The 24,121-nt window shown below is 45.5% G+C and overlaps 1 protein-coding gene across 1 annotated transcript in view; it reads left to right on the plus strand.

The window, feature by feature from the left end:
* Nucleotides 1-398: 398 nt before the first annotated feature.
* Nucleotides 399-24,121, plus strand: part of col5a3a (collagen, type V, alpha 3a) — a 112,625-nt gene continuing 88,902 nt past the window's right edge. The window contains exons 1-4 of the mRNA XM_066673875.1: nucleotides 399-645; nucleotides 18,301-18,468; nucleotides 19,091-19,304; nucleotides 22,981-23,143. Coding sequence (XP_066529972.1) covers nucleotides 561-645; nucleotides 18,301-18,468; nucleotides 19,091-19,304; nucleotides 22,981-23,143 — 630 coding nt within the window. The 5' untranslated portion in view covers nucleotides 399-560. The remainder of the gene's footprint in view (nucleotides 646-18,300; nucleotides 18,469-19,090; nucleotides 19,305-22,980; nucleotides 23,144-24,121) is intronic.

The raw sequence follows: 24,121 nt of genomic DNA on the forward strand, positions 1-24,121 counted from the left end.
TAAATGAAATATTCTCAGGTGCATAAATCTTTGCAGTTCCCTTTTCCATCCTAGTAATTTGAATTCCTCTGAATTAATCTGCAGCTGCTAGTGAAACTAACCCGTTATGTTCTTCAGCTCATTTATATTTCATTCCAAATACAAATGACAACATAAAATAGGCACCAACCCAACCCTTCCCAGTAATCCCAGTTGATGGAACCCTACAATGAGCAATTACTAACTCCTCCAGTCTGCCCCCGTGTTACTGCAGCGTTTACCCCGGAGACACAGCTTCGTGGGAGGGAGGGAGGAGGCAGAGGGAAAGGGGAGGAAGGTGGGAGGGAGGGAGAGAAAGTTTGGGAGAGAGAAGACGGAGAGAGAAGAAAAGTGGATGCGAGGGACACAGTGTGGTGAGGTCTGCGAAGGGGACACACTTCATCATTCATTCCTCGGCGTTGAAAGACCCCAATACTCGGCACGCCTCATACCTCCACATTTCTCCCTGATATCCATCGCATGGCTGCGGGCTGCAAACTCCTCTAGACTCCGGGTGTTGCAGGCGAGGGCTTCTCGGAGATATGGACCGGCTCAAGGGCTCTGTTGCCCCGGGCAAATGGCTGCTGCTTCTCCTCATCTTTTTCTACCACACCGGGACGCAGGGGGGTAAAGTATCCGCAGAGTCTGCAGACTGTGCTTCATTTGTTGTATTACCTCAGCATGCACGTTGAGCTGTGTACATTATTTACATCAGGAAAGTTTTCTCTGAGTCGAGGCATCTCGTTTTTGTTTGCACTTGCCACACAGTCATTGTGCTTAAGGAAAACCTGGGAAACTGGACCGTGTTTACACAGTTACAAATGGAAACAAAAACAGTTAATGGGGAAGTGTTGTAGCAAATTATAATGCTGTTATTTGGCACAATATTAATCTTTATTCAGAGATTGTCTAAGTATTATTTAGCCTGTTAATCACATTGGTTAAACAAACCGGCCATTTTCAGTGTTGTTTTTTTTAAAAATGATTTATCTTGTGTGTGTTTTAAAGTAACAAAAGAAATATTAAGTATTTGTTGTGATGTTGCTGGTTTGAAGTTGTTCATGAATGGATTAGTGTGTTTGTGTGTGTGTGTGTGTGTGTGTTGGGGTGGGAGTGGGGGGTGTTAATGCGCTTTAAATGATACTAAATAGAGTTAATATTGTCATACTCCAAACGTCGTTCTTTTTAATATTTTTAAGATCATTCATTTGAGGGATTGAAAATAACTTTCACGTTTTAAATGATGCCAACTTAAAACCTACCAACCAGCGTGTCAGTGTCACATTTGTGTGGTATTTTTAAGTAGTTACAGTTATTTATTAAGTGTTTATTCCGTTAAAATCTGTTTAGCCGGTAGCTTTATGAGTTCGCCTCAGTGCCGTGACGTCACAGTGGCGTTTGCTCGCGAGCCCATGTCGCTTTGCCGCCAAATACTTTAACGTCTGTTTGAGAAATGGCAGAACGGAGATCGCTGAGCAGATTAAAATTCCTGGCGTGAGGCAGGTCCACAACAGTTTGGCCTCACACTTATGCTTAACAGCATAACTGCACCTTAAAGCCGGTCATTTCCCCCTTAGCTATAATTCCATAGGCGTCAGAATATTAACTTAAATGGACCATACTCCCTGAGGGGAGCTGTTTGAACACATTTTATTGGCAGTAAACAATATAACGCAGTTCATGTTTGAATCATTTTAGCTTTCATTGGGCTTTTAAACTGTTGGGAGAACTTTATTTAAAGGAGGTCAGATAAGGTCTTCATAAGCATTGAATAACATAACATTATATGAGCCAAACAGTTTGTGGACACCTGCTCATACAGCATGTCTTCTGAATTCATGGGTATCAGCAGGTAGTTTGTCTCACTTTACTGCAGCAACATCCTATACTTTTAAAAAAGGCTTTGCACTAGATTTTGGAACATTTCTGTGCTGGCATTAAACCCTGAGAGTGAAGTTAAGTACTGATGTTTGACAGTTAGTTTTGGAAGAAAAGCCACTCCAGCTCATTCAGAACATATTAGAAAGAGGTCCATCATGCCAGAAAATGCAGCTGCACTGCACTTCAGCATGGTGACCTTAAACTCTTGAGCATGGTGACCTTAAACACTTGTGCAGCTGCTCCTGAGCATCCCACTTTGTTGTACGTTTTCCTATGGAGACAAAACAAGCAGTGTGCACTTGAACATCTGGGTCTGCAATGGGTGTAGCTTAAAGTAGATGAATTCAGGATTTACAATAGGTGTCCACAAGTGTTTGGACATATCTTGTATTTAATTATAATGGAAAAATATGTGCTCAGTTTGGGTTGAGTGTTTAAAAATGTTAAGCAGACTTCTGCTGTGTAAGTGTCACTACCAGGGAATGAGGCCTCATATTTTATAATTAATAAACAATGTCAGGCTGATTCTGACTCCTTGTGGCCATATGGACAGTATTTCTATAGACTATCCTGTCTTTTGTTTGAGTTTTTCAGCTTCTTAAACACTTGGAGTACAACCATTTTGTCGTTGGCCATGATTTTGTCTTTGATCTTCAATCTGTCCCAAATATGATAAAGTGAAACAAGCTTTTATTATCATTACAACACACACACACACACACCGTTCCTGCTGGTCCCAAGCCAGCTTCTCTAACATTTAAACCATGGCTGTGTTTTCAGATTCTCACAACAGTGTTATAAATCGACCAAACATCAGTGACTTTAGTTTATTAGCCCTTGTGTCAATACTGTGTAATTTACACCGTACACACAATAGTTTGCGGACCCCTGCTCTCCCAGCATTCCTTGTGAAATTTAAGGTAATATACAGTTTCACGGCCTCCACCCCCTCATCAACATTTCAGTGAGAATTTGATGACATATACTCACAAGAACATTAGTGAGGAGGAGTGATTAGTTGTGCATGAACCTATAAGTAGCTTAAAGTAACTTAAAGTAGCCAAATTCACACTTATGTGTATAAACTTCTGAAAATATAGAAACTGATATAAATATTTGATTATTGCTTTTTAAAGGAACATTACTCAATATTTGAACTTTTTAAAAAATTAACCTCTATTATTGCTACTCTGGCCTCAGCACTGCAGAAAATGCACTATGTAACATGACGATTTCAGGACAGTGCTGTAAAGATGAATAACACTAGGGGGAGCCCCAGAAGGTAAAACAACACAAAACCTTACATTGTGTTCCTATAAATGATATTGAATATTATTGCAGTGCTGTGTAGGCCACTTTTAAATGAAGTGTGGGAAGCTATTTCAGCACCTTGTAAACCAGTGTATTACATTAAGGGTCATAAAAACACAGATATGTCATTGGCATTCGCATAGTTTACTAGCTACTGCAGCATGAGATCTGCTGAATGAGTCAACTCCCAGTCCACAGGCTAGTAGCTATTCTCAGACAACAGTGTTAACTTGCTTAGCTGTATATGTCCATTGGAGGTACAGACCATGAGGTCAGACAGTATCCTTGAAGGAGCCATTAGCTGCAGTATTGATGTTGCCTGAGGGAATGTCAGGATCCACAGGTGCTGTAGTGTGTTCAGACAGTTGGGGTTAACCCTTTTAGTGACCAGTCCAGACTATTGTTTATCTAATAAGCGAATTATTTAAAGGCGACGTTTATGAAGCCCCAGTGTCTGTAAATTGATAAAAAACAAAGTGTCTTGGTCCGGGATGATAGGTTTTCTCTCCCCGCTCAGGACAGAAAAGTGGCATTTTTAGAAAAGCAGAGGATTTTAGACAACGAAGAGACTGTCAAGCTTTGAAAAGGATGAACTGAGATGAGGATATTGCTTTTGTCCTGCTCTATAGGTGGGTAATATTGACTTACGTTGCTATAGATATCTCTAAATTTGAGGGAGCGCTTAATGCATGAAAGTAATCACAGACCTAAAATACTACAAACTGAACAACTTGAGGAACACACGAGTTTCTGTGGTAATTCCAACAGTGAAGAAAAACCTAGACAAGTTAAACTTCAGCCACATACAAACAACAGTCGTTTTTTTCCCCTCAAACATATCGTTCCACATTAAAAAACCCAGAGCTTCTGAATGTAAACAAACCAGAGAACAGCATTTCCCCACAATCTTGATAAACTGTGCGTTGCTAACGTAGGAATAAACTTCTATTACATACTTCCTCTCGATATACTGTGTGGCCCAAAATGGTGGGCATGGGTTTGTCAATTATTACTTTACTATTACTATTTAGGGTGGAGTGAAAGGAGTGTGATTTCGTAAGCTGTATTGGTAGATGCTAGAAGGAGAATTATTGATAGGTCTGTGAATGACTAATTGAACATATATGAAGTGTTGGACCACCATTATGTCCGAACTGTGAAGCAGTAGCAGATAATGAGACTGGGATGTGGGCTTTTGGCATGATATTAGTCCTTTGTGAGGAACCCGGATGTGGTTAAAGTAGTTGACTGCTCTATAGCGCTGAGAACGTTCTGGAATCTGCTGCTTGTGCATAAATACATATGTTGGACAGGAGAGAGCAAGGGAGGCTTCACTCTCTCTCTCTCTCTCTCTCTCTCTCTCTCTCTCTCTCACACACACACAAACATAAACACACACCCCATGTGATCCCACCGCTTCACACGACCTACTGCGACTCCAAACAGGAGAACATAACGCATGTCTTCCTTTGATCCCACTACAAATAACGCACAAATGTAAGCAAATGAAACTGTACGGACAGGATCAGAGGATGAGAAGATGCTTGCAGGATGAGGGCTACTGGTCAGAGCTTTGAGAAGCCCTACAAACGGGTCAGACATCCCAGCTGGAACCAGACAACCAGTCTCCATTCATAAAGCAGGAATTTCCCATCGTATACTGTACGTGTTGATAACAGTGAATGGCACCCTTCGTCAGTCTCCAACTTTCCAAGATGGAGTGTAAACATCTGGGCTGCAGAGACAATCCTCACTCTCCCTGCACCCACACTCTGCATGTATCAGAGCATCACAGCCTTTGTAGTTTTCTTTGGAGAAAACTGACTCAGGCCCTTGCCTTAGACACACAGTGTGGAGTGTGAAAGATTGCTCTGTAACAGCTCAGGAGACATAGTGGAGAATGAGACATGAACGAGGTGTGAGACATAAGAGATAAAAGACAGAGTATGTTTTACTTCATCTGGCAAATCTGAGCATAGTTTTTGACTTGACGTGGAAGATTACTGAGGTCTTCATCTCAGGAGAAATATTTGAGCAGTAGCAGATTTAGGCTAAATTCTCATTTGCCTTCCAGTCTGTTAAAGTTTTCTAGGAGAAGCTACAGAGACATTAAAGAGAGCTCCTTTTTGGGAATATAGTGCTTTTGTGGTGAACAAAGCGGTCAACTGGTGTCTTTGTCAGCAGTGGAGGGATCTGTCTGGAGCTTTAGCCTACAAGCTAATTTAGCGATTAGCAAACTGTTAATAAATTGCATCTGATATTAGGCAGAGGCCTCCATACACTGCTACACAATAAATAATGTCATTTACGTGATAGTATTAGGCAAAGTTGAGCACAGGAGTGTGCTACTGAGTTCATTTGAGAAGCCAAAGTGCTGCAAAGCTGATTAGCCCTGAGCTAGCAACATCGACACAGACATCAAGAAAGATAATGGGGCGGCACAATGGCGCAGCAGGTAGTGTTGCAGTCACACAGCTTCAGGATCCTGGGGCTGTTGGTTCTATTCAGGCTCAGGGTGACTGTCTGTGAGGAGTGTGGTGTGTTCTCCCTGTGTCTGCGTGGGTTTCCTCCGGGTGACTCTCTGTGAGGAGTGTGGTGGGTTCTCTCTGTGTCCGTGTGGGTTTCCTCCGGGTGACTGTCTGTGAGGAGTGTGGTGTGTTCTCCCTGTGTCCGTGTGGGTTTCCTCCGGGTGACTGTCTGTGAGGAGTGTGGTGTGTTCTCCCTGTGTCCGTGTGGGTTTCCTCCGGGTGACTGTCTGTGAGGAGTGTGGTGTGTTCTCCCTGTGTACGTGTGGGTTTCCTCCGGGTGATCTGGTTTCCTCTCACGGTCCAAAAACACACGTTGGTAGGTGGACTGGTGACTCATAGGTGTTAGTGTATGAGTGAATGTGTTTGTCGCCCTTTGGAGGACTGGCACCCTCTCCAGGGTGTGTTCCCGCCTTGTGCCCAGTCATTCCAGGTAGGCTCCGGACCCACCGCGACCCTGAACTGGATAAGCGGTTACAGTGGTGATGAAATGGCTCTGTCGCAGATTAATGTACAGCTTTGTGATATCATTTTTGTCCACATCACCCAGGGCTAGGTTCAGACAAAAGTCACAGCAGGGTTTGGACAGCACTTTGTCGGGCTACGAGCTGGTCCAGGTTGTCCGGTTATGCAGGTACAGGTTTGTATAAATGCTGATGTTATCGGTATGTCCCGTTAGAGCAGTTATGGGTCTGAAATTTGTGTCAAACTGTGCCCAGAATGTCTTTCGGTCATGTGTAAGGAGAACTCTCTGCTTTATGGGTATGTGATGAATGCTGTGACATGGAGTTATGCAGCTGAAGCTAAACCCATCCTCAGGTTCTCCTTAAACTGTACCAAACCTATCCCCAGTCACACTGCCACCAGTTGTCTGAACTGAGGCTGAACTCCCTAAAGACTTTTTTTTCTGGTAAACCGCAGGCGAAGCTGCACTGTTGTCTTTTTAACTCAAGGCACACCACCCACCCTGTGCAAGCACATAAAAGGCAACAAATCATATGAAACATGAAATCCAGCTTGGAATGGAGCAGCTGAGGAAATACAACGTTATATAAATTAGTGCCGCTTGTTTATTTTCTTGCAACATTGCCCTTCACCATGTTTGATACCGCAATATGCAACTGAACCCTCGGTGCGTGTTTAATTGTGTGCTCCCAGCATCATAACCAGCCTCAGATGTTTTGAGTGTCGACTTGAGAGTGTTTGGATTAAACAGGCAATCGACATGATGTCACAAGATTGAGACCTGCATCTGCAGAGGACGTGGAAGCAGAATATTTACAACAACAACATGGAAACTACACTCTGTCAGAAGAAAAATCACATGCAATCACATGAAATCACTTGACGTTCACATTAATTTGGAGATCTGGAGCCCATCAACCCACAAACTGTGCAACAAGACCACTGCCTAAGTCAGAAAACCTGCCCACATGAGCTTCTCCAATCACAGGGCCAGACTTATATTCATGTGAGCAGAGAGTGGGCGGGGTTAAACTGTATGAAACAAACATGACCAGATTTGATAAATGAGGAAATTATGCAAAAGCGGGTGGAGAAATGAAAGATCTGTGCAAAACAGGCAAAAAATGAGAGGGGAAAGACAGAATACTGGGTTAAAACAGCTGAAAGAAGAATAGAGGAAGATAACTTAGCTAAATCTGTGAAAGTGAAAGTGGAAAAAGAAGAGAATGGCACTTCTCATGGCTGTGCACTTGGGGGTGAGCTGTGTATGGCTCATTATCGTTTAAAGGAACAGGTGTTTAAACAAACCGTTCCAAACATGGAGAACGCTGCTGTGGGGTTTGCTCCTTGTGGTGTTTTGACCGAAGCATGTCACAGATGTGTTCCCTTGTGGTAAATATAATGACAAAATGCTGGACATTATTCAATGACCTTGTCGTTTGGTGAGATTGTCCAGACCCTGCCGTGTAAAAAAAATAATAAAATAAGACTGTGGTCAGTGATTTGTGAATGTTTTTCTGCATTGCTGAATGTGCACAGAAGTATCCTAGAAAGTCAGTGGTCACCGGTCAGTGTCTGGGACTGCAGAGTGCAGGTGTTTCCTCTGTGGACTCTGCTGCTCTGGAGCTTTCTGGCTCTCACTGTGAGCAAACACTAACAGAACAAACTGTAGAGGGACGGGAATGTGAGAGTGTAATGGTGCCCAGCTCCATAGTTCACACACAAGTTCCCGGAGTCTCATAGTGCTGACCCATATAACAGCACGCGTTCTCATCAAGGGTCATCCAGGAAGGTGAAGACCAGTATTAACATGAAAACTGGACTTACGGTGCCTTCTGTGAAGTGAATCCTAACTTTTTGTTCATCAAGACCTTTACTGGAGGTTCCAGGTCGGACATAAAACCTGTCAAGGCTGTCCCATAGCATCTACTCTCCTGGGAAGACTGTACAATATACGTCGGGATATTTCTGGGAGCACTGGATGGCATTCGCTCATTGGAAAATTGGTGAAGTCGGGCTGATGATGGATTATTAGCTCTAGATCACAAAATAGTGCTCCAGAGAACACTTCCACTGCACCACAACCCAATGCTAGGGGGTCTTTACACCCCTCTTGTCAACACTTAGCATTGAGCATTGTGAACTGCATTCATTCATTCATTCATTCATTCATTAATTCATTCACAAATGCAATGCCTCCGTCCCTTGTTCCAGAGCACAATGACTCCATGAGACGGTTGATAAATCCTGTGGGCTGTGAGGTGCTGGAGTAGGGAGTTCCTGGATGTGACCTACCACTATTGTCCTTCTCACTTCCTCGCTTCACTACCTCTGTCCACAGGACCTTCTCTCCAGGCTCCTGGAGATCAGAGGTCACAGCCTGGCTAATTTCATTAAATCTGGCCTTGTAAGTGTGTGGAGATCCTGAGAGGTCTGAGGCGTTTGCTGATGCCGCTAAAGTCAAGCTTTCCACTAACCTTCGCAGTGAGTGGGGATCCCCTTTTTAGACAAGGAGTGGTCTTGGAAAACAGACTTATACGATTTGAATTTTATGACTGTCTGTGAGGTCACGGCATGGAAATGTCTTCGTTTGGTTGCTGGGTGTGGATTAGGGCGTGGAGTAAAGAGTGAGATGGAGAGAATTCTTACTCTTTTGGCTTCTTTTCAATAAAACTGCAGGGTTATTGTTCTTGTGGTTTATGGTTTTCTGGTTGTAAACGGGGTGAAGGCAAGGAGGGGGAGATCCATTTAACGGCCTGTATTATGGAAAAGCTAAACTGAAACATGGAGATATATTTTCTTGGCTTCAAGAAGCACTATTTATTACTCAGTCCATTAAGGAAAGCTGCACAAACAAGGTAATGATAACACAATAAATGAATGAATGCATTTATTTATTTATTTAATATTGCATTAACTATATAACTTCACTTTTTTATTACTCTGGATATATGTATGTTTTATCTGTTTATTCATTGTCTGTAACCTCTTATCGAGTTCAGGGTCGTGGTGGGTCCACTCACACCTACAGACACTTCTGAGTCGCCAGTCCACCTAGTGTGTTTTTGGACCGTGGGAGGAAACCCACGCAGACACAGGGAGAACACACCACACTCTTCACAGACAGTCACCTGGAGGAAACCCACGCAGACACAGGGAGAACACACCACACTCCTCACAGACAGTCACCCGGAGGAAACCCACACAGACACAGAGAGAACACACCTCACTCCTCACAGACAGTCACCCGGAGGAAACCCACACAGACACAGAACACACCACACTCCTCACAGACAGTCACCCGGAGGAAACCCACGCAGACACAGAGAGAACACACCACACTCCTCACAGACAGTCACCCGGAAGAAACCCACGCAGACACAGGGAGAACACACCACACTCCTCACAGACAGTCACCCGGAGGAAACCCACGCAGACACAGAGAGAACACACCACACTCCTCACAGACAGTCACCCGGAGGAAACCCACACAGACACAGAGAGAACACACCTCACTCCTCACAGACAGTCACCCAGAGGAAACCCACACAGACAACACACCACACTCCTCACAGACAGTCACCCGGAGGAAACCCACGCAGACACAGGGACAACACACCACACTCCTCACAGACAGTCACCCGGAAGAAACCCACGCAGACACAGGGACAACACACCACACTCCTCACAGACAGTCACCCGGAAGAAACCCACACAGACACAGAGAGAACACACCACACTCCTCACAGACAGTCACCCAGAGGAAACCCACACAGACACAGGGACAACACACCACACTCCTCACAGACAGTCACCCGGAAGAAACCCACGCAGACACAGGGACAACACACCACACTCCTCACAGACAGTCACCCGGAAGAAACCCACGCAGACACGGAGAACACACCACACTCCTCACAGACAGTCACCCAGAGGAAACCCACACAGACAACACACCACACTCCTCACAGACAGTCACCCGGAGGAAACCCACGCAGACACAGAGAGAACACACCACACTCCTCACAGACAGTCACCCGGAGGAAACCCACGCAGACACAGAGAGAACACACCACACTCCTCACAGACAGTCACCCGGAGCGGGACTCGAACCCACAACCTCCTTGCCGCCCTAAATAAAGATTAGTTTTATTTAAATATTCATGTATTTATTGATTTACTCACTCACAGTATCCACTCTATAAACATTTAGCCCAGCAGCAATGCATTTATATCATTAGGCCGACCGTTTTATCCAAAGTGACTCAGAAATGTAATGCTCTTATTCATATAGAGCTGTGTTTCTTCTTAAGCTGGCGATCAAACTGTAGTCTGCAGAAGTGTTGAAGTGATAAAGAGTCATTACCTCCGGCTGCATAAACAACAAGAACGTCAGGTACATTTCAGATTCACCCTCCAGTTAAAAACGAAAATTCACAAACAGCGAGACGCTAGCTGGAACTGACTTCACCTCCACGTAGCCTGTGAGTACTAGTGTTAACTCATGGCATTCTTGTCTTCTCATGAATCTTTTATGATGCTGTTCTTGAGGGAGAAGAACAGAGTGTCAGGAAAGTTCAGAAAAATATCCGTGTCTTCAGAAGGGAAAATCCAGGCAGGAAAGCGATGGGAGCGTGACTGCGGGGCAGAGAGCACCCAGAGTGTTTGCGTGCGTGTCAGAGAGCGGAGGCATTGTTCTTCTGCCACCTTGTCTCAGTTTGTGGAGCTTTGATTGTGACAGAATCAATAAAATAAAATAAAACACGTGTGGAGAAGACGTCGGCAGACGAGCCGTGGAGCAAAGGCGCAGCGAGTGAGGGTGATGAGCTTCTTTATTTGGTATTCATAGTGAGTCTGTGCACTCTGAATAATGCGCTATGCGTTCAGAATAACTTAAAAAACTTGGACTGGAATGTTCCGATCAAGCCCTGTCAGTCTTCGAGCAGCGATAACTCTTATCTGAGGTGATACTGGCAGGCAGCCTCGGCTATGGAGTCCATAACCCCTGCAGGAGCAGACACACCCAGGCAGGTGTAGCGCACCAGTGAGGTCATCTCTCTGGAGGTGTCTCTGACACTGTCTCGTGCACTGAACGTTAAGTAGCATTTATAAAAACGCATTCTTCCTCCAGTGACAGAAAGATCCAGCAGATGAAGCGCTCGCGTAGTGCTGCCTCAGGCTACGCAGCATTGGAGATGTGTTGAAGCGATAAAATAACAAGCTCTTCCTTATACCTTAAATGTAGACGACGAGGTTGGCTTTCTCACTGTTGCACTGGGGTTGAGATGCTAATGTAGCAAGCAGCAGGAGATAATGGTGATTGCCAGTCATGTGGTTACCTGGGTTCACAGTTGGGCATTTCCTGAATCAAGTTCATTCTTTCATGCATCCATATGGTCACTGTGTGCCAGGCAGGAACACGGCCAGGACAGGGTGTCTGGGTATTATCTGGTTCCCTTGTTTATGCTTACCACACACTAGAACTCTTTGAAAAGACTCTTAAAAGACTTTAAAAGGACTAAAGTTGGACCCCCCCACATCTAAAGAGGGGTTTTTAGTCACAGACTTTGATTTTTCCATGTGGTCTGAGACTAAACACTTAGGTTAATATTAAATGGGATGTATTACTAAGGTTGACTTCTTCAGTGCATGTAAACATTAATAAGGGCAACCTGGGCCCACCAACACACAGACTGTGAAACAAGACCACCCAGTGAATCTGCCTAGTCAGTAAACATCAGCGAAAGCTAGAGCTCCTGTTGATCACTCCACCCTGCTGTGTACTCAGGGTCGGGGTGAACCGTGAGTGGCTCATTCTCATTTAAAGGGACAGGCTTCTGAAAGTTTTGTGTACGTCTGATGTTATTTATGCTACTTAGCTCACAGCTCCAGGGACCCGGAGGTTGTGGGTTCGATTCCTGCTCTGCGTGACTGTCTGTAAGGAGTGTGGTGTGTTCTCCCTGTGTCTGCGTGGGTTTCCTCTGGGTGACTGTCTGTGAGGAGTGTGGTGTGTTCTCCCTGTGTCTGCGTGGGTTTCCTCCGGGTGACTGTCTGTGAGGAGTGTGGTGTGTTCTCCCTGTGTCCGCGTGGGTCTCAAAAAGTGTCCGTAGGTGTGTGTGAGTGAATGTGTGTGTGTGTGTGTGTGTTGCCCTGTGAAGGACTGGCGCCCCCTCCAGGGTGTATTCCCGCCTTGCGCCCAATGATTCCAGGTAGGCTCTGGACCCACCGCGACCCTGAACTGGATTAGTGCTTACAGACAATGAATGGATGAATGAATGAAGAATGTTTTGAGGGAAACAACACAAACTTGTTTGAAAATACTGCAAGGGCTCTGATCTTGTGGCCTGGAAATTTGCTTCAGCTTAAGAAGAAAGGTAGGTAGAGGCTACAAAACAAAATGCTGGACATCTGACATGTCTCGACTCATTGATGTTTAGACAACGAGAACTTTGGATTCCCTGAGACATTGCTTCAAACACCCCTAGCTCTGTTCTGTGTTGATGGAGGTTAAAAGGCTGTGGGTTGGTTCTGGAGCTGCTCCAGACCCTCGGCCTGGCACGGCGCCACCTGTAGCTGGGGTATTGGCACTGTGGGGAGGTGCATTCCCAGCAAGTTCAAATACCTGTGGAAGCCAGGCTTGGGGAACAAAGCAAGAAATGGGAAGTGGCAGAGGCTGGTGTGGCTGCTTATGATGTCTCGTCTCTGACAGCACTAAAGGACAGCATTGCATCTCGCAGTCATTACACATAACCATTTCAAGCTGAAAAAGCCATGGCATCCCCTCTCCTTTGTGAGGGAAAGCGCTTACCAGGAGTAAGTAAACATTTTAGAAGAGTGCTGTTATAATTCTCTCTCAGAGGAGGCAGTTTGGCTCTTGTTCCTGGTGCTGCGTTCCGGTTGGTAATGGCACGGGAATTTGCAGAGGTCATAGGTCAGATATTTAACAGTGCCGTGTTTTTCTAAATTGGGTAATTTGCTAAATCTGATGTTTCAGTCACCTATTTCTTCTCAAACACAGGACGGAGATTTTAAGGTTATGGTCATTTTGCAAAGAACAGGAAGTAGAAAATGTTTTGTTTTGAAAACTAAGATAGTGAGCTAGCACTTGAGCTAACCGGTGCAATGCTAAGTGAGGATGTGTATTAGTACCAAGAATGCACACATTTGGGCCATATCTGTGCCACGTTCAGCACTTACAGCTCAGTTAGGGCACTGGCAAATGTTGCGAGGGCCGGATATGGGCCAACTGTCAAGAGCCAAGCTTGACTCCGGTTACAGCATCTGTTGTGTGGGAGAACTCGCGATTTGGCCCAGATTTGTTCGACAACACACCTGACATCTGGCCCATAGGTGGATCTCTGCCTGAGTCAATGCCATCATTCAAGGCCAAAGATGGGCCTCAAGAAAACTGGCACAATTCTGCAACATTTTGGCCAAACTTTCATGGCTCTCCGGGTGTTTTTCTCCTCAATGTGAATGTGTCAATATCAGTTTGTAACTCTAGTGTCCGGTTAAAGCACAAATTCTCAGTTTCACTGAACTGCTGGCCTTTGTGTGTGTGTGTGTGTGTGTGTGTGTGTATTCTCCTTCTGTAATCAAAACTGACAAATATTTAAATAGTGATTTAAAAGGGTGGGAGTCAATCCCAGAAAGGCATTACAGGCATATTTCGGGAATCGAGCTCAACTCCAATGCTGTGACCTTGAGAAACCCTTATTTTTTTCACCAGATTCTCCATTCTTTTTGACTATGTCTTGATTTTAAAGTGGAGATTTTGAAATGGATATTGTGTAGAATGGACTCTTGGACAGGGTACACTCTGTAATGAATACTTCCATCTAGAAAAATCAATCGCCCCGAACTTGTTGGTTTTGGCCGAATACAGTCACCGTTTAAATCACGGCTGCGATATTTATATGAAATACTGTATTTAATTAATTTCCCCAAATTGTTCAGCACTAACCCTTTACTTATGCTAGGTTTACAATATATGACTTTTTCCCCAGTTTGGCTCAGTCTCTGCATGTGAACCTCTGAAAGACTCAATCCAAGATCTCACAGAGTGATCACCAATGCCTCACAAACAACTGACTAAGGTCTAACAGGATGCCACGGTTCCTCCCGGTGACAGATCTTGCAAAACAGTGTCACTCATTAGTTTTGGGACCACGGGAAGAAATCAGAGCACCTGGAGGAAACCCATGCAGACAAGGGGAGAACACACCAAGCTCCTCACAGACAGTCACCCTGGGTAGGATTGAACCCACAACCTCCAGGTCCCTGGAGCTGTGTGACTGTGACACTACCTTCTGCACCACCGTGCCACCCCTCATCAGTCATGTAATGTGCGAATCATAAAACTTAAAGAAACACTAGGTAGAATTTTCACCTTACATTTACAGCTTCAATATCACTGTGATTCTCTACTGACGTGTAACAGGGAGAATAGAACCTCTGTTGTTGCTACTCTGGCCTCAACACTTTAGAAACTGTACTGTGTAACTTTTGGAGGAGGGTAGGAAACCACACACATTCACTTCCTCATCCCCCTTGATTATAGGACAGTGGTCCATTCATTGTCTGTAACCGTTTATCCAGTTCAGGGTCACGGTGGGTCCAGAGCCTACCTGGAATCATTGGGCGCAAGGCGGGAATACACCCTGGAGGGGGCGCCAGTCCTTCACAGGGCAACACACACACACACACACACTCATACCTACGGTCACTTTTGAGTCACCAATCATCCTACCAACATGTATTTTTGGACTGTGGGATGAAACTGGAGCGGACACAGGGAGAACATACCACACTCCTCACAGACAGTCACCCGGAGGAAACCCACGCAGACACAGGGAGAACACACCACACTCCTCACAGACAGTCACCCGGAGCGGGAATCGAACCCACAACCTCCAGGTCCCTGGAGCTGTGTGACTGCGACACTACCTGCTGCCAGGACAGTGGTGTAAAAGTGAATTACCCTCTGCAACTCTAGAGGGAGCCCAAGAGCAAAAATACTAAAATTTGCCTAGTGTTGCTTTAAATACTTATTACAGAAAAACAATTTGTTTGTAGTGTGAAAGTACAGGTTTTCATGGAATTAGCAATCTGTGTGTGTGTGTGTGTGCGTGTGTGTGTGTGTGTGTGTGTGTGTTTATCTGCGAGAAATAAACCTCAGGGAAAGAAAGCAAGCCTGGCAGTGTTTCTGTACTTAACCCCCCATCCACAATTTACTTGCAATAGACGATTTGATTTACACAATTGTCAAACGTTCTCAGCCAGATTGATGCAAATTAAAACAGCGATCATAAACCTGGGCTCTGCAGGGCGAGTGCGGGAGTGTTAGCATATGCGCATGTGTGTGTGTGTGTGTGTGAAGTCGATCGCTCAGTTTTGAAGGAGCCTGCGATTCTTGTGTTTACAGGCATCGTTTATTACATCGTATCAAAGTCGAGCCCCGTGTGAAGCACCTTTTAAATCAATACCTGATGTTTTCCATTGTGCTGATGCCTGGTTTTCCTCCCTCCCATCTACAGCTATTTAGTCTGTTGCCATGCCTTGCGTCGCTCTGCGCTCAGGCCCTGAATAAAAGGCATCTGCTAGGCAAATAAATAATGCCATAAAAATCCAGCAGTGTTTTGCCAGCCAGCAATGGCCTGGCATGGGCAAACTCTTCCCACATGTTTAATTAAGGAGGGGGGGACGGGAACACTGGTGGAAGGGAAAGTGGGGGCATCGTAAAATGCTTAAAATGCCAAAACCTGCAAGACAATACCCAGTGGAGATAATCAATCATGATTAAATTACAGTTTAAAAAGCCTGCTTTTCATTTTTGGATGAAAAATTGAGTAACCAAATGTTTACAAGAAAGCAGGCCATTAAATGGACTTAGCTCGACTTATATCATGCGCACTGATAGCCCTGAAACTATCTTTGGTTAAATGTTCAAATTACAAATCCTTTTTTTCTTGCAATTTGCTCTTAAACTTTAATCCATGCAAACTCTTGTTAAAGCAACACTAGGTAGTATTTTTACCTTAAAATTACAGCTTAAAAATGATTGGGATGCTTCACTGAGCTGTAACAAGAAGAACAGAGGTTCAGTCATTGCTACTCTGGGCTAGGCACTGCAGAAACTGCACTGTGTATGTTTTGGAGGAGGGTAGGAGAACACCCTAACTCCCTCGCCCTCCCACTTGATATCAGGATAGTGTTGTAAAAGTGAATTACACTCTGCAACAATACCCAATCTTACCTAGCAGAGTCTTCAAGATGCAGATTCAGACAGTGTGGGTTTCTTATGTCATAAACCTAGGGAACCAATGCTGTGAACTTGTGGGCGGGGCTTTTGAGCTGCAGAGGGTAACAGAGAGGTTGGTGGAGATAGAGGTTATTAGAGACTAATTGTATATTTGTAGATCTGTGATTACCAAATGAAGTCATAGGTGTCGAGTTAAAGTTAAGCCACTTTTAAGGAATTAAGGAAGTTTTTTTAATTTAATTGATGACCAGATGTGGACCTTAAACCCTGACCATGTAGCCAAGGACGTCCAGAAGTGTGCATACATCTCCCTTTAGGGACTCTTAGATGTTATTCCATCTAAACATCAACAATGGTCTAAGCTTGGTTACAGAGATCATTAAAATCCCCACTTGTATGTGATTGGTCAGACATCTCATTTACATACCTGGTCTTTTGTGATGTCATAATTACCCAATCTAAAACTGATATTAAGCTAAAACTGATGTTTAAACCGTTAAATTCCAATATCAGACTTCAGTCTTGCCGTGTCCTAAGTGCACTGGATGATTTATTTAAGCTCCGACAAGATCCCATAGCTGTGTCTTGAGTGAGTGGTGGTCCCAATGCAAACAGAGCTGCACAGACCTCGTAAAAGTGTTTCCTCAAGAATGGGCTTTCCACAAGAGTAAACAGAAGTGGGAGGGAATGCCGGGGGTGGGGGTTGGTGGGGGGGGGGGGGGGGGGGGGACCAGCAGACGGGTCCCTGATTGAAAAGAAGCCTAGACAGGTGTCAGGTGTGGCTTAACTATCATCAGGCGAGACTGTGCCCTAACTAGATCCCATAATGATAGCCGCGGCTAGCCACCTGCAGCCTGACTGTAACGCAGGCGCGCCTTTGAGCTTCCAGGGAATGGGAGGCATGTGCATGTGCAGGTAGGAGTGGAGAAATACAATGATGAACACTATATGACCAAACGTTGACTAAACTGGGTGTCCAAACATTGCTGTGAGGACCTGATTGTGTTCTGCTGCATGGACTGATGTCAGATGATTAGTTCTACTCTCAGATGGTAATGCATCAATCCAGAAAATGCAGTTCTATTGCTTCACAGCCATTAATACATACAGTTGAGACTTGGCATTGGGTATTTCGACCTCATGCTCATGTTTGGTTGCTCTAAAGGGCACCATTTTCTTTCATGTGCAGGTAAAATTGACAGCTTCGACATCATTGTGATGCTTTATTGACCTGTAATATGGAGAGTAGAGCCTCTGTTATTGCTACGCTGGGCTCAACACTGCAGAAAGTGCACTATGGAACTTTTGGAGGAGGGTAGGAAACCACCATTCCTTGTTAATTTCAGTACAGTGCTGTGAAATTGAATAACGCTCTACCTATTGTTGAAGAGTGCTATTCAGTTTCACAGCACTGTACGGAAATGAACAGGAAGTGGTGTTTTCATTGCAATATCGTCTGACAGCCCATGTCTGAAATCACTAATAATAGCTTGGTTGTATGAATTATTCTACAGATCCAAGGCTAGGCTAAGAGTCCTAGCCACTTGTTGACACCGCAGGGATTTCCAGTGCTTGTTGATATATTTTCCTTGTGCATGCAAAGTTGATGAATGTTTAAGGAAACGCTTAAGACACAAGGATCATCTAGGAATCATCTACAGTGGATATCTGAGATAGAAAGTATTGCTCATAACTCACAGCTGCTGGACAAACAATGTCTTGGCTTTGCAAAACCCAGATGAATTGCAGATGTATTCTTTGAAAAGGGGAATATGAGGGTCATGTTTGCTAGCCTTCGCCAAGTTCTAACATTGCTCCTGTCTGCTCTGCTTTCTCCAGCCAATCTGATCGACGTCCTGCACTCTCTGGAGCTGTCTGAGCGCATGGAGGGCGTGTCCATGGAGGCGGGGCTTTGCACCCACAGGAAGGACAAAGAGGAAGTGGATATGGCCTTCAGAATAGACAAGAAGATTCAGCTCAGTGCTCCCACCAAACAGCTCTTCCCAGGTATTATGATTGCGGGTGTCTCACAGTGTCTTAGCTAATGTTTTTTTATCTTTAAAGACGTCAGATTTACACATTTTATCTGATTACATAATTTAAAATAGAGTCCAGAAGTTACATAGTGCAGTTTCTGCAGTGCTGAGTCTGGAGTCACAATGACATAGGTCCTATTCTCCCTTTCACGGGTCAGTTAAGCTTCACAATGACAGTAATTTGAAGGTAAAATGCTACCTAGCGTTCCTTTAAGTAATCTTAGATAACCCTGCTCGTGTAGGCTGCAGTTAGGTGGGGTAAAAGCTGGCCTTGTTTATCAGCAACATTGGCCTCTCCTTTCCAGTGTAAAACTAAAGAAGCACTTCAGACATCAAACAAGCCTCTGCTGATTTATTCCACGGAATTTAAAAAGAAGGAAATTGTGTAAATTATATTTTTGCCAAACTGCTGCTTGAAATTAAATTAGCCTCCTATGATTTACAGTCCTTCTCTGGTGCTGAATGAGTTCATGCATCTTCCCAGTGTAAACAGATGCAGTGTGTGCGCCGGCGGCCCTCTGTGACTGTGCTTTCTGTGGGCTGGTGACTGAGTGATGATTGGAATCTTGTGTCTGTGATCCCTGTCTTTCCAGACTCTGTTTTCCCAGAGGATTTCTCCTTGATGACCACAGTGAGGGCGAAAAAGAACACGCAGTTCTTTTTGCTGTCTCTGTACGATGAGCACGGCGTCCAGCAGCTGGGCCTGGAGCTGGGCAGATCACCCGTCTTTCTCTACGAAGACCACAAGGGTCAGCCCACCCCTGACCTCTACCCCATCTTCAAGAAGATCAACCTGGCGGATGGAAAGTGAGTGCTGAGTTTGAATAGAGGGTAGTAGTGGGAATAGTGTGTGAGGGATTCCGTTTTTTTTCCCCCTCCTGGGTGTGTTTTAGACGGCATTGTGTAAACTCTTTACCAGCGCAAGTCTAAACAAGTCCCATCAACAGCCAATGAAAACAGAGCACAGGAAACTACGGAAACCAAGACATTACGTAGTGCTAGATGCACATGTCCCCAAATAACAGTAATACCTGTAAGAGAAACAACACAGTAGGCCACAGTACATGCCGTTACAGCCTTTATCCAAATTTTATTTCAACTTTCCATTCCACCTTAAATGATGCGGAACTGTGGAGCGCACTACGGCTAACGCTAATGTTTCTGAGCCATTTAAGGTGGAACGTATGTTCAAGTTATTTGAAATATCTCCAGTTGTGTAGAGAATGCACTGACGCTATCTTCCTGTCCATGACCCCAAGATCTCTTTGTGGATCTACACAAAAACACAAACCCTAACCGCAGTGGGTTTTTGGTTCGGGGGTTTGGGGTTGTCTAGTGTGTTATCCCCACTCATGTAATGTGGGACCGACTTTTTCCACACAATAGTGCAGCAAAAAAACAATAGTGTGAGATACGCAGTCTGTTTACAATCTGCTCAGAGTCATGTAGTGTATCCAAGGCTGAATCCAAGACTAAATTGGATCATTTCATAACTCTAAACTGATTTAATTGATGCAGAGATGTTTCCTTCAGTCCACATTCAGTAAGAGCTCTTGTCATTGTTACCATCCAGTGGCATTTATACTCGAGACAATACTGGCTGCTTCACAGACCTCAAGAGCAATATTCTGGGTTTAGTTTTTGTAAATAAACCGTGGATATTGTACATAGACCACTCCTCGAGCTGCTTCCCATCGTCCAAGGGGAGCACATGGACCCCTCTTTATATGAAGCAGAATATAAACACAGTGTCTGGAGCCTGCGAGGACAGGGGAATAATGTGTATTTGATTTTTTCTCACACATCTAAACAGCAATCACATCTAATAGCAGCTTTGTTGCAGGTTGTGTCACACGGCGTGAATTCCGCAGAAATGAGTCTAAAAACATTCTGCAGTCTCGGAAACCACCGTATTGGTTCATACTGCAGTCATCCGTAAGTCACCCTTAGAGGGTTTGGCAAGGAACTGAGCCTCACTGACAGAACAGAGCTCTGAGCGAGGGCTGAATGACACAGATAAATACAGAGACACTGTGTGGATACAGGTTTGTGGATACATGCGCGTTCATTTCCAAGGGTTTTTGTTCCGAGGGTCAGGTATTGATGTTGAAACTGAAAACTTGGCACTGAGTATAGCAGCCTTAGACTCTTAGACTATACTTTAACATCTGAATCCACAGTGGATGGACCATAGGGGGCATACTCTCCCCCTTTTCCACAAGTGAACATCTGTGACCTGCTTCGTTCAAAATAACCCAAGCCTCAGAGCAGTTTTCTTCCAGTGCCTCCCCCTGTTCAGAACGGTTATCCAGTTCAGGGTCGCGGTGGGTCCAGAGCCTACCTGGAATCATTGGGCGCAAGTCAGGAATACACCCTGGAGGGGGCGCCAGTTCTTCACAGGGCAACACACACATTCACTCACACCTAAGGACACTTTTGAGTCGCCAATCCAGCTACCAACGGGGTTTTTTAGAGCGTGGGAGGAAACCGGAGGAAACCCACGCAGACACAGGGAGAACACACCACACTCCTCACAGACAGTCACCCGGAGGAAACCCACGCAGACACAGGGAGAACACACCACACTCCTCACAGACAATCACCCGGAGAAAACCCACGCAGACACAGGGAGAACACCTCACAGGCAGTCACCCGGAGGAAACCCACACTCCTCACAGACAGTCACCCGGAGGAAACCCACGCAGACACAGGGAGAACACACCACACTCCTCACAGACAATCACCCGGAGAAAACCCACGCAGACGCAGGGAGAACACACCACACACCTCACAGGCAGTCACCCGGAGGAAACCCACGCAGACACAGGGAGAACACACCACACTCCTCACAGACAGTCACCCGGAGGAAACCCATGCAGACACAGGGAGAACACACCACACCACACCACACCACACCACAGACAGTCACCCGGAGGAAACCCACGCAGACACAGGGAGAACACACCACACTCCTCACAGACAATCACCCGGAGAAAACCCACGCAGACGCAGGGAGAACACACCACACACCTCACAGGCAGTCACCCGGAGGAAACCCACGCAGACACAGGGAGAACACACCACACTCCTCACAGACAGTCACCCGGAGGAAACCCACGCAGACACAGGGAGAACACACCACACTCCTCGCAGACAGTCACCCGGAGGAAACCCACGCAGACGCAGGGAGAACACACCACACACCTCACAGGCAGTCACCCGGAGGAAACCCACTCAAACCCACTCAGACATAGAGAGAACACACCAAGCTCCTCACAGACAGTCAGTCGGAGCGGGAATCGAACCCACAACCACCAGGTCCCTGGAGCTGTATGACTGCGACATCTACCTGCTACCTCTTCACAGGGCAACACACACATTCACTCACACCTAAGGACACTTTTGAGTCGCCAATCCAGCTACCAACGGGGTTTTTTAGAGCGTGGGAGGAAACCGGAGGAAACCCACGCAGACACAGGGAGAACACACCACACTCCTCACAGACAGTCACCCGGAGGAAACCCACGCAGACACAGGGAGAACACACCACACTCCTCACAGACAATCACCCGGAGAAAACCCACGCAGACGCAGGGAGAACACACCACACACCTCACAGGCAGTCACCCGGAGGAAACCCACGCAGACACAGGGAGAACACACCACACTCCTCACAGACAGTCACCCGGAGGAAACCCACGCAGACACAGGGAGAACACACCACACTCCTCGCAGACAGTCACCCGGAGGAAACCCACGCAGACGCAGGGAGAACACACCACACACCTCACAGGCAGTCACCCGGAGGAAACCCACTCAAACCCACTCAGACATAGAGAGAACACACCACACTCCTCACAGACAGTCAGTCGGAGCGGGAATCGAACCCACAACCACCAGGTCCCTGGAGCTGTATGACTGTGACATCTACCTGCTGCGCCACCGTGCCGCCCTGGTTTCAGCACCTGTTCTTTTAAATGATAACGAGTCACTCGCTGTTCACCCCAGACATGAGTGCACAGCTGTGAAGAGCAGAAGCTCTGGTGTTTAGCCGTTTTCTCTGGGTTCTCCTTCATTTCTGTTCTTGTTTTCTTGTGTTCTTGATTGGATAGACTTAGACGAGGGGGCGTGTCAATTCTGAAACCGCTGCACTTGACGTCAGAACCAGAGCGGCTTGAATTATCTCATGTTTTCTGCCCAGACAAACAACCGACTGGGTGGTCTTGTTTCACAGTATGTGCGTTGGTGGGCTCCAGATCCCCAAACGAATGTGCCAATGTGAACAATGGGTTTTTTCGTAATATGTCCCCTTTAAAATGGAAGCGATACCTTATTAGAAGGAGTGTATCCACTCACATTCTTTTAGAAACACTAAGCAGTGACTGGTCACTATATAAACATCACCAGACGGTTCATATGCATCTATTTTCAGAGATTTGTCCTGGGTTTCCCTGGATAACCTTGTCCTCCTCTCTTTCTCCAGGTGGCACAGGATAGCATACAGTGTGGAGGGCAAGTCCGTGACACTGTATCTGGACTGTAAGAAGGTCCAGACTCTGGAGCTGCTGCGTGGGGAAGGCCCTGTGGTCAGCGCAGATGGTGTCACTGTGTTCGGGACGCGACTGCTGGACGAGGAGGTGTTTGAGGTAATGAAAGCAGTGCTAGTGTGGAGTCTGGGTTTGATTTGCAGTTGATGCTTGGTTCGAGAGTTGTTGTGGCACAATTTGCTTTCAAGGAACGTGGGAAACAGAACAGAAAAGAGAACTGGAAGAATATACAAACAGGAAAATGCTCCATCTGTTTTCTGGGGCAGTTATCTGGGCGGCTTACTGCTGCTTTAACCAGGACGGTGCCCGAGGCACAGATAAATGGATAGATTCAAGACAGAGTCATGGTTTATCCACTGCTTTCAGTGATAGATGGTCACATGATACAGTGTAATAAATGTGTAAATGATGCAGAGTTCTGTGCTCTTTCTGGAGCTTCATTATCTTGACATGCACCTGGACAGCATCATGCTTCGTACTATTCTTTGCTTTCAGTTGACAACTGACCTTTTTGGTTATAGCGAGTTCTGTTCTCTGAACCTTTGAGAAGCGTGTGTGTGATTTTATGCCGCACAGAATTGTTGTTATTGGTAGGTATTTAACTACATACAGCTGTGTGATGTAAGCCAATGAGGGGGAGTGCCATTGAAGGAGAATCTAGAGTTGGCTTCCACACACAGTCTCATAACTTGTATATGAGAAAACATTACGATTGAGAAAACATACAGAAGTAAATGTTTAGAGGTTGAGAGATCATCAGCTCGCTCTGTTAGAACTCAATCTTTCAGCCCTTCGCTGGGAGGTTTGAGTGTTTATATTCTCTCTGAAGGTCGCTGGCTGTAGGTGCTGTTCAGGCTTGTTGTCATGGATTACACGGGAATGTGTCGAAGAGGAATCCCACCGTTTCCAAATTTCCAAATAAATGAAACTGTTAACATAATATGTAAATAAAGTCATTCAGAGTGGTGATGATGTGAAAGGCTCTGTTGTAGAGAAACTACAGAAACGGGTGGTGACGAGAACCCAACGTTTGAAGAGTTCAATGCCTTTAAAGCTCCCTTTCATGAAGTAATTACG

Source organism: Hoplias malabaricus, chromosome 6, assembly GCF_029633855.1.
Source record: "Hoplias malabaricus isolate fHopMal1 chromosome 6, fHopMal1.hap1, whole genome shotgun sequence".
Taxonomy (NCBI): domain Eukaryota; kingdom Metazoa; phylum Chordata; class Actinopteri; order Characiformes; family Erythrinidae; genus Hoplias; species Hoplias malabaricus.